This window comes from Hyperoodon ampullatus (genome assembly GCF_949752795.1).
Source record: "Hyperoodon ampullatus genome assembly, chromosome: 5".
In the NCBI taxonomy this organism is placed as follows: domain Eukaryota; kingdom Metazoa; phylum Chordata; class Mammalia; order Artiodactyla; family Ziphiidae; genus Hyperoodon; species Hyperoodon ampullatus.
Genome location: NC_136918.1, coordinates 133,929,694 through 133,947,956, shown reverse-complemented (window position 1 = coordinate 133,947,956; position 18,263 = coordinate 133,929,694). Strand labels below are relative to the sequence as shown.

The 18,263-nt window shown below is 47.1% G+C and overlaps 1 protein-coding gene across 5 annotated transcripts in view; it reads right to left on the bottom strand.

Moving 5' to 3' along the window:
* Positions 1–7,561, bottom strand: part of EVA1C (eva-1 homolog C) — a gene marked incomplete at its 5' end in the record, with an annotated part of 84,544 nt that extends 76,983 nt beyond the window's left edge. For 4 of the 5 annotated variants that reach the window (XM_079704681.1, XM_079704682.1, XM_079704683.1 and 1 more), the window contains one exon: positions 7,402–7,561. In XM_079704681.1, the coding sequence (XP_079560807.1) occupies positions 7,402–7,561 (160 nt within the window). Of the gene's footprint in view, positions 1–7,369 lie in introns of all 5 variants that reach the window. The other variant, XM_079704680.1, reaches the window with a different exon arrangement.
* Between the last annotated feature and the right edge of the window lie 10,702 nt (positions 7,562–18,263).

Below are 18,263 nucleotides of genomic sequence, written 5' to 3'. Positions count from 1 at the left end.
AGAATTTTATCTATCAGAATCTGTGGGGCCTGTGTTGATGTTTCTATGCAGGGAGTATTTGTGTGTTTTTCCCAGGCACTCTGGGGCACTACTAACCTGGGACAACTTTCTTAGTTTCTCAGCTTGGGTTTCCTGGTAAAGGCAATGTGAATTCGAAACCCAGACTCTTGAAAAGGCAGACCTGTGGTTACATAGTCTCAACAGAGATTATTTTTTCCTCCAATCCTGAACCTAAGCTGAGATGTTTCCTTGTCATCTTTCTTTACAAGAAGGCTGATTTGTTTTTCATGAATCTTTTTATGAGTGTTTAGCCCTTCCATGTCCTGGCCTTATAAGGAGATCTTTATTCCAATTTCTCACTTGACATTGGTCTAATGCCTTGTCTCTTGCCCTCATGTACCTATTAAATCCTGGTTATAAAGCTCATCAAAGGCCCCAGTGTAGCCATAGGGTTGGTGCCAGCAAAATTCTTCAGTTCTCTGATCCCTCTTCATTTTTGTTCCCTGGCTACTCCTTGCATTTAGTCACTCACTCATGCATTTAAAGGATGTTTGTTATGTTTTATTCACCAGCCCTAAGTGTTTTGTTGGGGAAATAATTCCAGAACACCAGTTCCACCATATTTCCAGAAATGAATTATAGATCCTATCCTGTAATCAGTTATTTGGGGCTGGATGGTGCTATCTCTAGACACGACATGGAATGGACAATACCTGTAAGCCCTGGGAAAGATTTGGATCTGGTATATTAAGAGATAAACATTACAGAAGTGGCACTGTTTTAAACAACTGGTCATTTATTTGTTTTAGTATTAGAGAAGCTGCCTGCATTCAAATCCCCAAAAGTTACTTAGCCTCTCTTGATGCTATTTCTTCAACTTATCATAGCAGTATTCCCTTCGTAGCATTGTGAGGATTAAATGAGTTAATAAACATGAAGTCCTTAAAGCACTGTGTGGCACACAGTGCTTTATGTTCTTGATACACTATAGTATTTTTAACTACCTTCTCTTACTTGTGCTAAGGGAACCAAGCAAAGACTATACCCCTTACGATGGGTCAGAGTTTAAACTGAGATGGTGCACACATAGGGGCCAGCTAAGGGGTAGCAGAATTAGAGACCCCACAGGGAAAGAGAGAAACTCAGAGAAAACAGATTAGAATCACTTGGTCAGCCACCCTCCCACCTGAGAGTCTCCTTCTATCGCTAAAATCTAGGTGACTCTAGGACTGATGTTATTCAGGGAAGCTATTTCCTTCCAGAAAGATACAAACACATCAGCCTCATTAAAATAGTGGCTGAGGGCTTCCCTGGTGGCACAGTGGTTAAGAATCCGCCTGCCAGTGCAAGGGACATGGGTTCGAGCCCTGGCCTGGGAAGATCTCACATGCTGTGGAGCAACTAAACCTGTGCATCACAACTACTGAGCCTGAGCTCTCGAACGTGCAAGCCACAACTACTGAGCCCGAGTGCCACAACTACTGAAGCCTGCGTGCCTAGAGCCCATGCTCCGCAAGAGAAGCCACGACAATGAGAAGCCCGCGCACTGCAACGAAGAGTAGCCCCCACTCATCGCAACTAAAGAAAGCTCATGCACAGCAACGAAGACCCAACACAGCCATAAATAAATAAATAAATAAATTTTAAAAATAAATAAAAATAAAATAAAATAGTGGCCAAGTATCATAAAAGTTCAGAATGCCTTGCCCCTAGTAGCTAGCTTCCACCTCCATTACTTAGCTTGAATGACAAGAGTGTGGATTTTTGAAACAAGACAGTTACGGGATTCACATCCTGCCTCTAAATTTTACTAGCAGTTGTTAACTGGGGTAGTGGGCATGGTAGGGGTAGGGCTGGGACACATGGGAGCAGATGTTCTTTCAGTGTATGTTATTTCCAAAGTGGTGCCTTTTCAAGAATTTTAAAGGTGCTGACAGGATGGCTGAGAAGACCAGTGGTCTCCAAATTTTTAAAATCATGAACCCCATCAGTAAAAACATTTTGAGAACACATCTCCACTATATTACATTTAGAAATTATGTTATAAATCAGCTATACTTCAATAAAATAATTTTTTTAAAAAAGAGATTGTGTACTGTTCTACAGTCAACTTGTATGGTTTTTTGTTTTTGTTTTTAGTTTTTGTTTTTGGCCACATGGCATGGCTTATGGGATCTTAGTTCCCTGACCAGGGATTAAACATGGGCCACGGCAGTGAAAGCACCAAGTCCTAACCACTGGACAGCCAGGGAACTCCTTCAACTTTATGTTAATTATAAGCAAAACATAACTTCTTTTTTAAAGATAGAAAAGAACGGAAGTTCTAACATTTTTCTCCTGTATCCACTAATCACCTTGTGCCTGTACCTACTATGGATGAACTGTGATGAGAAGATGTGGAAGGAAGGAATGGGAAAAGGTCAGTCTACTCAGAGGGCAACTGAGACCACCACGGTCAATCCAAGGACTATATAGAAAGGTTAAGCAAATTGTGGCACTTTTTCTCTGGCTTTGTCCCCCACTCAGCACCCACACGGGCCAAGCCCCCCAGCCTGGCCCTTCTCCTGGGCTGGAGTTAGGGTCTGCCTCTGCCTCCTAGCTGGCAGGTCTTGGGCAAGTCACTTAACCTCTCTGAGGCTGGGTGAAGTGAGACTACTACTTACCTCACAGTGTTGCTATGAGGATGAAATCAGATAACCCTGTGCTCAATTCATTTTTATTCCCTTCCTTTCTGTTCCTTCCTTGAAACAGCTACTAGGCTGCCCTTTCCAATAAAGCGCCTGGGAGACCAAAGCCATCAATAACAGGACCACTCCCTTACCCAGACTCCTCTTCTGGGCTACAGAAAGAGCTGGGAGAACACTTTTCAAACGTTGTTACTTTCCATGGAAACAGACTAGCCCTTTGAGACACTTACTCTTCATCCCTCTTCTTCTGTGACAGCTGGACAACTCCTTCAGACATTTGCTTTGTTTTTTCTTTTGTTACGAGCTGGCTTTCTGCTCCATAAAAGTTTTGAAAATGAAGACAATCCTGAATAAAAGGATGATGTGACCAAGGCATACTAGAAAGAAGAGCTGTGTGTGTGCACATAGGCACACGTGCATGTATGTATAAGTGTGTGCATACGTGTGTGCTGGGATGCAGTGGCAAACTGAGAGCTGGGAAAAAACATCCTGGTCTCCCTGGTGGTGAGCCCTGGGGTGTGTGTGGGGGGGGGGGGTGAAGGGAGACGCCGTCATGCCCGTAACCCCCTGGATGAACTGACACAAAGACAGGAGGCAGCCCTGCCCTCTGACACCAGAGCAGTGGTTCTCAACTCTGGCTGTGCACTAGAATTGCCTGGCGGCTTTGAAAAAGAGACCAATGTCTGGATCTCCCAGATCAATTAAATCAGAAGCCTTGAGTTGCTGCTACAGCATCCATACATTTGTTTAGACTCAAGCAGTTCTAGTGTGCAGCCAGGGTTGAGACCCACTGCCTCTCTGAACAGAACAGGAAGGTTCAACCTCTGCTAAATGGACAACTCCATCACGACCAAGTTCCCACCTCCGAGCCCCCAAGATCAACTGAATGACCACTTTTCTACATTCTGAAATTCCTGACCAATGAAATAAGGAGCTAGGATGGGGCTTATGTGCTGGGCTGCAAATGATCTGATAACAAGCCCCACATCTTGTTTGCTTGGGCTACTGATTCCCCGGGGCGGGAGGTAGGATGTCAGCCCAGAGACGCACTTCTCTCGTGCAGCGCCCTTTCTTTGAGGTCTGAGGACATGTGGGTACAAGGAAGGCCTTAAAAGCTGCTCCACTCCCCTTGTTTCTCACCTCCTTTCCTTTCTGCTTCCCACATTTACCACTACGTGCCCTAGGGTAAGACCAAACGTGTAAACATATGGTCATGACGACTTTGTCAAAAGTCAAGAGTTTTCTAGGAATCCAAGTGGGAACTTGATGAATTTTCCATCCTTTCCTTCCCTCTCTGCCCATCAGCCCATCCATCACTTTGAGCTTGAGAAGAAAGAAAAGAAAGAAAAGAAAGAAAAAAACAAAACAGAAGAGGGAGAAAGGGAAGAGCAGAAGGAGAAGACTGTGCCTGCTCTTGGCAAAGAGGAAAACCACCAAGAAAATGAACAAGACCTGGGGGACATGGCAAACTAAGTTCAGGGATGCGCTGAAACATCACGCTTTAAAGCAGGACCAAATGTAGAGGGTCCTTAGCGTTTTATGGCTGGAACCAAAATGGCACCCCTCCCTCCCCTCTGCCCTCATCCTGCCTTGTTCTTTGAACAAAGATGATGCTGACATTACATTTCTATTAAAAAAAAAATCAGTGATCAATTTGGACCTCTCAGGCTAAATCTTCAATTTGGGAATGCAGTCAAAAGAACAGAAGACCATCCCAGAGGAAAATGGATGAAAGCCAAGCACATTTGAGTTTGGGATTAAGGATCAGAGGCAGTAATTTTGCATGAACTGTTCTTGCCTTCCTGGGATGTGTTTTTAATGCAGTGATGATAGCCTTCCAGTGGCCGCTGGCAGCATCTCAATGTCTTCAGGGAGGAGAGGGAAGGGGGTGTTTAGGGAGCCTGTTTCGTAGCAGGCTTGGAGGTGATTAGCACAAGTCACGAGCATGGAGGCGGAGAAGGAGGCCCCGATGCAGCCTCTGGCTTATTAAGAGTGAGATCCGATGCTGGAATCCCTGGGGCAAAAAAAAATCAATGACCCAGGAAAACTACACCAGCTGACAGCCTCAGAAAAAAGCTCAAGGAAGAGTTGCAAAGAAGAGAAAGGCTTAAGTAACTTTCCAGAACCCTGCACTGTTAATCTCCCTGGAGGCCCTATACGGTACAGACAATAGCTGGGACCCCTTTCATTCTGGCACTTTCTTTCCCCTGGATTCACCATCCTTCTTCCATCCCCTTCTTCACGAAGGTTGAAGGGGTCCCAAGTTCCCTCCACCCTCCCTCTGTCTGGCTTTTTCATGTTTCCTTGTTTAGAAAAACAAGCAAGTAACTGCATTGTCAAATGCTGTTCTGCAGCTCTCAGCTATTGCTGTCAGGCTCTGACAGGGAGGGTCCACTGTCTTTTTTCAGGCACTGGTTTCTACACACCCCTGCAAGTGCAGGAATAGGACCTCCTGTCCCCAGGAAAGCAGGCATCAGGCTTTGAGGCTACAGTGGCGGGGGGCGGGGGCGGGGTGTGTGTGTTGGAGTCACGTGATCAGGATCCACTGCTTCAACGAAAACATTCAACTGAACCTTCAGACTGTCATCTTTGGAGCTTAGGTGTTTTCCCCGACGCCGTATGTCACATGGTTGGGGGTCCCTAAAGGTTCATTAAGTTTCCAATCAAATGAATCAGCTTTGAAGACTTCATCTTTCTCCCTGAGTCTTTTCTAATATTTCCCCGATGCCACACAAGATAGAATTTAGATCTAAACCTGAGTGTGTCTGTGGTTTCAGAGAAGCTTATTCTTCTTTTCTTCTTCCCAAAAGGCTCCCGGGCACTTTCTCCCTGGTCTTCACATCACTGAAGAGCAAGGCTGACCAGAGGAAACATAGGAACTCCTTGTGGATGCACCTGGAAATATCACCACCGACCCAACACTGGCTCAGGGAGTTTTAAACCCTGGAATTTAGGTTCCCATCAAAAGCAGGAGAAAATTCCTTTTATTGTTTAGTCACTTAGAAAAACATGTATGAAAACATCCATTTCCCAGGGCAGAGCATCCCTGTTTGATAGCTCAAGTTCACCCTCTGGAACAGTTGCTCCGTATAGACAATTCCAAACTTGGGTGGTAACCTACAGACTGCTTCAAGGATTGCAACTGCTTCACTAAAGAAACAAACTCTAAGTGTCTTTAATCTATGAAAACAATCTAATGGTTACACCGCGATTTACCTAAAGCAATATTTGTTCAGCTACAATGATGTCACAAAAGAAGGGCTTGTTGGCTTTCAGTTCTTTCCTTAACAATAGTCAGAGCTTGATGGTGGCTGAATTCAGAACTGCTTTCCATAGCTTAAACCAGCAAAGAGAGAACTTTTCTAGCAGCCAAGAAAGTTCTATTACCAAAAAAAAAAGTCAATAGCACTTGATATTCAGCAGTTTCCCAGCACATTTACCGTAGCGCTCTGACCCTGTGGCGCTGGATTTTAAGGACCACAGTTTCCTTGCCAAATAGACATATCTTGGCTTCCTTTGCTAGGTGGAAACACTGCCTTGATATTAAATATTCAAAGCAAAGAAACTCTGACCCAAGGGCTCTCAGCTAACAATGACTTTCTCTGTAAGTAAACTAGAAACCCAACTCAGCTTCTGGTTGGCCAGTGTTCCCTGCCATGTACTAGTCTACTGCACAAATAGGGCTGAGGAACGACTCCTGTTTACCATGATTATACCACAAAAGACCCTCAGGCAGGGATGCGGGAAGCCTGGACTTGGCAGAAGATGCTGGAGAAGGGGAAGAGTAGGATTCAGAGCTGCTTCCTGGGCAGGGCAGGGGCGAGGAAAGGGTGAAAGGCCTCCAACCTCGCCAGACGGAGACCCAGGTCCCATACAATTGCAAGGACGTTGCTACTCCAAGCAAGCGCGGCCGTAACGTAAGAATGCGGCTCCTATAGCCCTTGTCAACCCAGAAACTTCTCTCACTTTGCTGCGCCACACCTACAGCGCCAGAACTATCTGAGATCAGCTGCGGAAGCCTTGGTCGCAATCCCCCCCAAAGAAAAGCCTCATCCTTTACTGGGAGGGGGAAGTCGTTATTTTTTTGTTAAGGCGATAGGGGACGGGCAATGGGGGATGGAGGTGGGGGACGCTGGTGCCTTTTGGCGGTCAAGTCCTACCCCTCAGTCTCCTCTCTGTTCTGTAAGCTTCTACTCATCTTCTTACTGCATCTCCGCCAGACCTCCCATCCCCTCGGGCTTCCCTCGTGCCTGTGCGCAGACTTCAGATCAAGTGTCCTCTGGGCTGGATTCCTTACGTGGGCACCTGAGAGGCTGGCTGGGGCACACCCGGACTATGCGGAGAGCAAACCAAGTACAACGTGGACCACAACACGTGTTCCAACAGCGCTGAGCGCGGCACAGGGCTCAGTTTAAGGTATTTTAAGCCGACCCGCATCCATCGGAGTCGGGTCGCTGACCCTGGGAAATTGACGAGGAGGTCAACTCATTGAGGAAAAAACTCCAAATACCCTACCCACCCTTCCTTCTCGGGGGGCTCCCCTGCCACCACCCCACATGCGCAGCTACTGAATATGCTAAGGGCTCCTATTATCAGGCAAGAAAACTGGCTCTGAGCGCGCTCCAACTTTAAATCAACCCGGCCTTGCCCCCTCGGGCGCCTGCCCCCAACCGAGGGCTCACCTGGGCGCCCCGCGAGGGAGGTCGCTTCTTACCGGAGAAGTCCGTGAGCGCTGCGATCTCTTTGGAGCAAACCAGGACGGTGCAGTAGAAGAGGCGCAGGAGCTGCCCGGGAGGCTCTGCCTGCCTGCGGAGGCCGGGATGCTGTGCTGGCTGGGGCGCTGGCGGTGGGCGCGCGTGTCCCGGCAGGAGCATGGTGCGCGGCGCGACAGAGCGCGGGCGCGGGCCCGTGGCGCGCGGGGGGTCGCTGGGCGGAGGGCGGCGTCACATGGCAGGGCGAGTTGGTAGCCAGCGGCTCCGCGGCCCCCTGCCACCTCCTGGCCCAGGCTGCCAGAGCCTCCTCCCCGCCGCGGGCTAGCACCGGCTCCCCAGCAAAGAGGAGGGGGCGGAGAACTGGGGCGGGGCGAGGAGCCCCGGGAAGAGTCCGCGTGGTTTCCCCGAGAGGAAATCTCCGCTGCGGCCGCGCGGGAGGAAACGAGGGCGGGGGGCGAAGGGAAAGTGTAGCCTCTGGCGCCCAGAGCTGCGGAGGCCGATCCCTGGCGCGCTGCCCGCCGCGGAGGGCGCCCCCAACAGCGCGCCGAGGGTCGCGCAACTTTAGCGCCTTCCACGCCCGGGTCCCCGCCCCGGAGACGGCTCAGCGCCCCTGGCCTGGCCCGCGCTGGCCCCGTGCCAGCCTCGCCCTGGCCGCCTGTGGAGTGCGGCCGGTGCCCGTGACGCACTTAGGAGCCAGAGCCGCGTTTGGAGCCCGGGAGCCCCGGGGTGGGGGCCGCGGCAAGGTGGGGTACTGGAGGTGTGGGACCGCAACACTGACGTCTCTGCGACCCAGCGCGCTCCACGTGCAGAATCACCAAGCACGCACAGTTATCCCCATTTCACAGAAGAGAAGACCGAGACCCGGAGCATTGCCCGACGCCAAAGCTTACGCAGCCAGGAGGGGAACCATCGCGGGGCTGGGGGGGAGTGGGGGGCGGTGAGGAGGGATGTGCATTGTGCTGAAAACGGATCAGATGGCTCCAGAGCCGGTTTCTTTTCGCTGCGACTACGTTTCCTTCGGGTCCTGGTTGTCCGCCGCGCTCAGAGGATCTGACACTGGACCGGCACAAACAGCCGCCGAACGCAATAAATGGGCTTTGTTTTAAAATGGGCCACAGCATCCTTCTGAACCTCTCGATTACGCGCGGTGTAACCTACGTTTGGACGCCCAGCCCGTGGGCGAGGAGGAGCGGGCTGCACGGCTCGGGCTCGGGGGAACGGAGGCCAAGTACTTGGGGGCTCCGTGGCCGCGCGTCGGGTGGGGTACCTGGGGTCCAGGAACCCAAACCCCGCGGACTGCGCGGGGCGTCCGGGCCAGGCGGCGCCGGCGGGAAGGAGGAGGGCCGGGCGGGCGGGCTCTCGGCACAAAGTGTTCCCGAACACCGCGGGAGGGCATGCCAAGTTCGCGGCGGGCCTGACGCGGAAATGTAGATCATGAGGCCCAAGGGCGGGCCCGGGCGCCCTGCGCCGGCCGGCTCTGAACTGCACCGCGCACGCCGCAGAGTGCGGCGGGGAGGCCTGGACAGAGAAAACGGAGACTCGCTGGCCTACCTGGGGGAACCTCTTAGAGGTGGGCCGCAAGGATCCCGGAGAGCTGGATGTCACTGCGTCTCACACCGTGCTCCGGCAGGGGCAGGGCCAGGGCCAGGACCAGGAACACTGGGATTCCGGCCATTACCTCCCTGTCTTGGCCTAGGGGGTCAGAGGGGCAAATGCAAACATCAATATGTGTTAGTGGGACCCAGTCTGCCAGGCACAATGATTTTTAAAATTTACATTAAAATATTCAACCTTCTCAATAACCCTTGGACCTAAGTATTCTTGTGCACGTTCTAGGCTGGGGAAACTGAGGCAGGGAGGGTGGGTAAGGATGCCCAGCACTTAGCAGCCATTCAGTAAGTGACGTTTGCTTAAAACTCGGTTCCCTCATGTTCTTTCCATTCCATTCATCCATCTACTTTAGATATGAATTAGGTACCTACGTATACCGGATCCTCTGCTAGGAGCTGGGGACACTCCTAACACAGGATGGGAACCATGCTCCCTCAGGGCTGGTGGCTGCCACCACTGTCCCATAGGGATGCGCTGGTTTGCAGTTGCCAGTGTGGACACTGCTACTAGGTGTGACGGCATCCCCAGGCCTCCTTACCTGTAAAGGCGTCAGGCTTATTGTGAGAATTGAATGAGTTGAAACAGGTGACATGGGTGGGACAAGGCCTGGAACGAGTATGTACTCAGTCAGTATCAGTCATTGGTACAGTGAGGAAGACAGACATTGGACAGGGAATGCCAAGGCCAAGGGAATGCCAAGGAGCCGTGGGAACGAGACCCAGCGAGGGGAGGAGGAAGGTTAGGAGGTGTTAGGGACCTTTTTAAGACAACATGGGTGAGAAAGACGGGAAGAGTTGGCCAAGCAAAAGCTAGGTATCAATATTTGGGGAGGAAGAACATCTTAGGAAAAGGGATCAGCATATGTGAAATCCCAAAGAAGCATGGCTCCAGAAATGCATGCAGGACATGGAGCAGAGAGAAAAGGGCAGGGCAGGGTGATGTGGAGAGGTCAGCTGCCAGAGCTCAGGCACCCAGAGACCTTGGTGAATGCTTCCATCTTTTTTTTTTTTTTTTTTGGCCACACTGCACAGCTTGTGGGATTTTAGTTCCCCAACCAGGGATTGAACCCGGGCCCTTGGCAGTGAAAGCGAGGAGTCCTACCCACTGGACCGCCAGGGAAGCCCCAGAACACTTCCATCTTTATCCTAAGCCCTTGTGAGCACTTCCGTCTTAAGCCAGCAAAGGGTTGTAAGCAGATGAGTGATGCAATCAGGTGTGTGTTGGTAAAAGATGACTCTGGCTGCTGAATGCAGCTGGACTGGAGGGGTCAACAGTGGGTCCAGGGGTTATACTCCTAAGAATTGGAAGCAGGGACTCCAAGGGATATTTGTACACTCATGTTCATAGCAGCATTATTCATAATAGTCAAAAGGTGGAAGCAACCCAAGTGTCCATCAGTGGATGAATGGATAAACAAAATGTGGAATATTATCCAGTCATAGAAAGGAATGAACTTCTGATACATGCTACAGCATGGATGCACCTTAAAAACATTATGCTAGGTGAAATGAGAAAATGATAAATATTGCATAGTTCCACTTACATGAAATATCTAGAGTACACAAATTTGTAGAAACAGAAAACAGATTAGAGGTTTCCAAGAGTTGAGAATTAGATGGTGGTGATGGCTATATAACACTGTGGATGTAATTAGTGCCACTTAATTGTACACTTAAAATGGCAATTTTTATGTCATGTAGTTACCACAACTTCAAAAACCTTAATAATGTAATATGCCCAAACCCACTGAACTGTAAATGGGTGAGTTGTGTGGTATGTGGATTATATCTCCATAAAGCTGGGGTGTTTTTTGTTTGTTTGTTTGTCTGCACGGAGTGGCATGCGGGATCTTAGCTCCTTAACCAAGAATCAAACCCGTGCCCCCTGCAGTGGAAGCGCAGAATCTTAACCACTGGACCGCCAGGGAATTCCCCCATAAAACTGTTTTTCATTTAAATATTTTTTTAATTTTTTATTGAAGTATAGTTGATTTACAATGTTGTGTTCATTACTGCTGTACAGCAAAGTGACTCAGTTATATATATATGTATATATACTATATATATTCTTTAAAAAAATACTTTTCTTTTTCATATACTTTTCCATTATGGTTTATTACAGGTTACTGAATATAGTTCCCTGTGCTATACAATAGAACCTTGTTGTTTATAAAGCCATTTTTTAAAAAGATCAAACAAAGACCGCAAAGTGGGTCCAGGGAGATGGTCTGGAGGGGAGGGTAGCCTGGAGGCCGTGACTGAGCATTGGGCTGGCGCTTTGCAGGCCCAGAGAGAAGGGAGGAGTGGCCAGATTGGAAAGGTGTTTGGGAAAGATGGGGAGCGCAGTGTGCTCTGGGTGCTCGTGGGATGTGAGTGACGAGTGTGAGTGACGAGGCTGGAGGACAAGTCCCTGCCTGCCCTCTGCTGTGCCCCTCAGCTGCACCCTGTTAAATCATCTTACTCCTAATCTGATGTCTTTAAGAATTTTGGAATCTTGCAAGAAAATTAAACAGTTCCATTTATTTTCCCCTCTGGTCCTCATACTTTGTGTGCCCCCAACAAAATGGAAGCCAGTTACTCCCCACCGCCATTTCCCTCTCTGAAAATATTATACAATCAAATACCTAAACAATGGGGTACTAACCAGGACCAGCTACTGAATTCACTGGCCCAGTGCAAGATGAAAACGCATAGCTCCTTGTTGAAAAATTATCCCGAATTTCAAGATAGTGATAGCAGGGTATTAAACCCAGTGTGCGCTCTGAGCAGGGGATCATGAGTTACTACACAGGCCACATGCTCATGAAGCTGGCCCAGGCACTACCAGTATCTCCCGTCTCAGATATGGAAACTGACATCACGACCCTCACAGATCATCTGTGGCAGAATTTGAAGTCCTCTTAAACTGCAAAGGTACAGAAATTAGGGGATGAATGTCAACATGGAGTTAACTAAAAGTGTTCCCTTCTATGTGATGGCACCATTGGCCATCTTGCCCCTTCTCGCATGTGAGTTTGAGAAGTGCCTCTGTACCTGGAGCATTCATTCTGTGTGTAAGAGGCATCCTTGCAGGATACTGTAAATTACATACCTTGATTCCTGCCTTTTTTTCCCTTCCTTTTGAAGCAACTCTGTTCCTTCTTTCCAGCTCTAAGTTATATCTCTATTTTCCTCCTTCCTTGAGATCCTGGCTATTTCCCTCCCCACATAGCCAAACCTGCTTTGGAGGATGTCTGTGTGCTGCGCACTTAAGCTCCAGGCTGAAGCTGTGCTCTCACTGGGCTATCAAAGTAAGGCTTTGGGGCTTTCAACAAAGATGGGCTGCAGCCGTTCTGAGAAGACATAAGCCATCATTTGTCAGCTGCAAAGAAACCAACCTTTCAGCTCAGGATACTGAGGCCAAATGTTGTCCAGAGCTAAAAAGGCTTATTTTTAAAAAGCAACAAACGGTGGTTTGTTCATAGAGCTGGCACCAAAGAGACACATCAATAGCAAAGAGCTGCTTGCTGAAGATTGTGAAAGCTGGGGATGCACTTGAGAGGCCGTGAGGGGAGTGTTTGGCCCAAAAGCCTATGGAAGGAAACCTTTAAGAATATGGGCTCAAAACTTGTGTCCGTCCAAGGCCAAAGGCATCAAGTGCAATAGGCTGTACTCTGCCCCCGACAGACAGCCACTGACGGAGGCATTGGACCTCCCTGACTTTCATCTGCAAAATGAAAATGGTGGACTCGAAAGGTCCATTTTGGCTCTAAAAGCCCACAGCCTATTTAAATTAGATGTAGGATTTCAGGAAATTGGGCTAAATCTATACCGGTTCCAAGACATTCCTTAATGTTTTCTTAAATACATATTTTCATTTCTTTTTTGCTCTCAGTTTGTTTTTATGTTGTTCATATTTTTCTCTTTATAGAAGAAGAATGTAGTATGAGCAAACTTGGGGGGGATTCCTGAAGCATTGTGAATGATCGAATTCTGATTCTTGGGAGTTTTCAGCGTCAGCATTCCCAAGTATTCAAGGTGGTAAACTCAGTTTCTGGAGGAGAGCATGACTCCATCCTGGAAGGAGAAGACACCATTTTCCCCTCTGAGGCTGGAAAGTGCTGTTCCCACAGAAGCCCTGGCAGTCCTGCTGCCAGTGACACAGCAAACACTGCAGGCAATCCAGCCTGCCTGGACCGCCCCTGAGAGCAGGGAAGTTTTCTCCAGAGATCACAACCCCCTACTCTTCCTACCTCGTTCTGTGCCATCAGAAGGGACAATGTGCTGATGGAAGGATGTTCCATAGTTGGTTTGGGAGAAACACATCTAGCTCTGAACTACCAAGCTTGCCCTGCCAGATGACACAGCATGTGGCAGTGGGTAATTAATTGTATGGCCTCCATGGTCAGAGCTCAAAGGTTCGAATCCCAGCTCTGCCACTGTTGGTACTTGAGTTGTGGGTGGTGGAACAGTTTAGAGCGGACCTAGCTGAGAGGCAAGTCAGAGCAGAAGCCCCATACACGGTAATAAACAGAACCATCTCATGGCCTTAGTGTATTATTATTGCTTGAGCATAAGACAGTGTTTGCTTTCCATTCAAACCCCTAGGGATGTCTTCGTGATCAAATGCCCTTTGCCTTGTTAGGTAATGATGGAAATGTAAGAGTTTCCGACTTGTTCCTCTGGACGACAGTGGCCCTGGTCCCCTGTCAGGAAACTGGGCTGGGCTTTTTCGCCAGAATTTTTTTTCTTTCTGTGAACTCTCCCTGACTCTGGTTTCTGAATACCCCTTTTTCTCCCCACCTCTGGCCCACTTTGTCATCCTCCACCCTCTTCCTCTGCCCGGAAGCATCCCTGTCCCCCAGCCCTCTGTGACATACCGGAGTTCTTGGGATCTCCTTTGCCTACAAAATGCTGGTTGAATCTGACATCAGTTCTTCCAATCCTCAAAGGCCTGACATTATATAACCTTTCTTTTCTTTTAAAATTAGTTTTTACTGTGGTAACATATACATAACATACAATGTAGCATCTTCACCATTTTTTAAACATCTTTATTGGAGTATAATTGCTTTACAATGGTGTGTTAGTTTCTGCTTTATAACAAAGTGAATCGGTTATACATCTACATATGTCCCCATATCTCTTCCCTCTTGCGTCTCCCTCCCTCCCACCCTTCCTATCCCACCCCTCCAGGTGTTCACAAAGCACCTAGCTGATCTCCCTGTGCTATGCGGCTGCTTCCCACTAGCTATCTATTTTACGTTTGGTAGTGTATATATGTCCATGCCACTCTCTCATTTGTCCCAGCTTACCCTTTCCCCTCCCCGTATCCTCAAGTCCATTTTCGAGTAGGTCTGTGTCTTTATTCCTGTCTTGCTCCTAGGTTCTTCATGGCCATTTTTTTTTTTTTTTAGATTCCATATATATGTGTTAGCATACGGTATTTTTCTCTTTCTGACTTACTTCACTCTGTATGACAGACTCTAGGTCCATCCACCTCACTACAAATAACTCAGTTTCGTTCCTTTTTATGGCTGAGTAATATTCCATTGTATATATGTGCCACATCTTCTTTATCCATTCATCTGTTTATGGACACTTAGGTTGCTTCCATGTCCTGGCTATTGTAAATAGAGCTGCAATGAACATTGGGGTACATGACTCTTTTTGAATTATGGTTTTCTCAGGGTATATGCCCAGTAGTGGGATTGCTGGGTCATATGGTAGTTCTATTTTTAGTTTTTTAAGGAACCTCCATATTTTTCTCCATAGTGGCTGTATCAATTTACATCCCCACCAACAGTGCAAGAAGGTTCCCTTTTCTCCACACCCTCTCCAGCATTTATTGTTTGTAGACTTTTTGATGATGGCCATTCTGACCGGTGCATCTTCACCATTTTTAAGTGGTGAATATATAGACCATATTGGCACCTCTCGTAACTGTGTCTCTCCGAAAAGGAAGAAAAGAGAAGGGTGGTCATGTATAAGCCAAGTCTGCTTCCCTTTGGTCAACAGTAGTAAAAATCCTTTAGCAAAGGCCTCAGTAGGGTGAGGGAGAGGCTGGAAGGGAGAGAACTGCTGCACAGGTGCTGGGAGAGGAGCAACCTGCAGCTTCAGACAGTACAGTTTCTGCAACCCACCAAGGAAAGGTACTAGGACCTGACAAGTGCGCCCTCTGTAGGTGAGAATCTTAATTTGTCTTAGGAATAATAACTGCGGTCCATGAATTTTCATAAATCATTTTTTTATTGTGGTGAGACACACATAACCTAATATTTACCATTTCAACCATTTTTAAGTGTACAGTTTAATGGTATTCAGTACATTCACATTGTTGTACAACCATTACTTCCATCCATCTCCAGAACATTCTTCATCTTCAAAAACTGAAACTCTCTCCACATTAAACAAGAACTCTCCATTCTCCTCTTTCTCTACGCCCTGGCAACCAACATTCTACCTTCTGTCTCTATGAATCTAACTACTCTAGGTCCCTCATCTAAGTGTAATCATAACAGCATTTGTCCTTTTGTGTCTGGCTTCTTTCACGGAGCCTGATATCTTCAGGTTTCATCCATGTTGTAGCATGTCACAGAATTTCCTTCCTTTTTAAGGCTAGATAATATTCCATTGCATGTATACACCACATTTTGTTTATGCATTTATCTTTGGATGGACACTTGGGTTGCGTCCACGTTTTGGCTATTGTGAATGATACAGCTAGAAACCTGGGTAAACAAAAAAAGAAAATTTTAATTTAAATGATCATTCCCAAGAGGAAGATTAAAGCTACCAAAAAAAAAAAATTAAAGTCCATTAACAGGAATTCAGAACCAATGAAAGTGAATTCCATTTAAGGGTATAGAGCAGAGGTTCCCAGAGTTTCTCAGTTCATGGTGCCCTTATTGTCCCAGTGATTTTTTGCAGGGCCCCTAGGCCAAAAAAATTATTGAACTGTTAAAAATTTATTAAATAGCTAGATCCAAACAACTTAGCAAGTATTTATGTTCTAACAATTAATTAAGTAGCTATTTAGGGAAAATGTATATTATGTAAAAGAAAAAATATTTTTTATTTTATTCTTAAATAACTGCAATTATTTACTAAGGGGTTTTGCACACCCATTAGGCACATCGCTATGTCTCCAACCTTGAAATCAGATTGGACATTGCCACCCTTATTTTCTGTTTCATGTAGATTTTGCTTGGTACTTGCTTTTTATTACAGTAACCACTGAAATCCCAGCTTTGTGAAGCTCTGACATCTTTGATAGAAAAATAGCACAAAAAAAAAAAAAAAGAAGAAGAAGAGAAGAAGAAAGAAAGAAAAGTAGCACAGGGACTTCCCGGTGGTACAGTGGTTAAGAATCCGCCTGCCAATGCAGGGGGACATGGGTTTGATCCCTGGTCCGGGAAGATCCCACATGCCACGGAGCAGCTAAGCCCGTGTGCCACAACTACTGAGCCTGCACTGTAGAGCCTGCGAGCCACAAATACTGAGTCCGCGTGCCACAACTACTGAAGCCCTTGCACCTAGAGACCGTGCTCTGCAACAAGAGCAGCCACCGCAATGAGAGGCCCGCTCACTGCAGCAAAGAGTAGCCCCCGCTCGCCGCAACTAGAGAAAGCGCGCGTGCAGCATCGAAGACCCAACGCAGCCAAAAATAAGTAAATAAATAAATAAAAATTTAAAAAGAGAACACAATATGACTGCAGAGGCAGGAAAAAAAAAGAAAAATAGCACAATCTGATGTTGAAATTTTGAACTACCTTGAGTTCATGGTTTGCAATAGATGTCAGGAATTGCTGTATTTCCCTCAACTTATAAAAACCTTCCAATATGTGAGTTTCTTGCGGTACTCTGGGCAGTTTGGTGGCCAGTTTGGGAACTGCAAATCTAGACAATCCAAATATTATGAAGACCTTACTTTGTCAACAAGAACTGCATAAACTGTGTCTGGCTGACTCTCCAACTGACCTCATTTTTACCACTCTGGCCCCCCCTCCCTTGCAGACACAATGGCCCTTTTGCTGTTTCCTGAACTCTCTGATTACCTTGCTACCTCAGTGCCTTTGCATTAAATATCTATCTATCTATCTATATATATATAGATATAGATATATATATATTTATTTATTTGGTTGCATCGGGTCATGCGTTGTGGCATGTGGATCTTTTCGTTGCAGCACGTGGGCGTCTCTCTAGTTGTGGCACACAGGCTCCAGAGAGCCTGGTCTCAGTAGTTGCTACTCGGGCTTAGTTGCCCTGTGGCCTGTGAGATCTTTGGGATCTTAGTTACCCAACCAGGGATTGAACCCTTGTCCTCTGCATTGGAAGGGGTATTCTTAATCGCTGGACCATCAGCGAAGTCCCCTCAGTGCCTTTGCATTTGCTGTAGCTCCTACTTGGAATGATCTTCCCCCATGGGTTGCCGCCCTAACTCACTCAGGGCTGTCCGCTGGTCCCTGGGTACACCAGTCACCACCCCCCCGCCCCAAGCCTTTACTCATTTCCAGAGCGCTCAAGTTGACCTGCCTACCATTCTGCACTTTCAGGGATGATATTCCCCACACAAAACCTCTTTGAAAATATAATTACATTTGGAATTAGTGGTCCAGGATCACTTCAATAGCAACAAAGTAAAATTGCAGTGTTGATGTAGTTAAAATGTTAACAAACACCAAAAAAAGTAAACTGAATAATAAAGACTAAAGAAAGTAAAGGAAATAATGAAAATGCACAGAACTGTCATAATTTAAACTAGCAAGCCAGGAATACTCTACGGTGGCAGTGGTACTTGGCTGCTGAGACCTCTAAATCCAAACTGTTCCTGGATGGGTGAAAAAACACCTCCCCCTCCGGAGGAAGGAACTGCGAAGTCTCACTGCCAAGAGGCTTGCATTCCAGGATGGGAGGGATTTGTGGATCAGCTTGGCAATGTACCACACCATCTTTTTCCCATTGATCTTTGGTGCCATCTTTTTTTTTTTCTTTTTTCTCATTAAACTTGTTTTAAGGGGTCTCAAAATTCTGTGCCAGATTTTTGGTCAAGTTGTTTCCATTAAAAAGTGCTGATTTTAAAAACTAGTAACTTAAAACTGACACACACACACACATACACATGTGCCAAACATTCTCTTTCCTTCTGAAGGTTTTTATGATACATTGATATTAGTAACCAGTTTAAATGACCAATTGAGACAAACAGTGCTGAGATCATTCTTTCACCACCGGTTAAGATGGGGGTGGCAGGTATAGGGGATCATATTAAT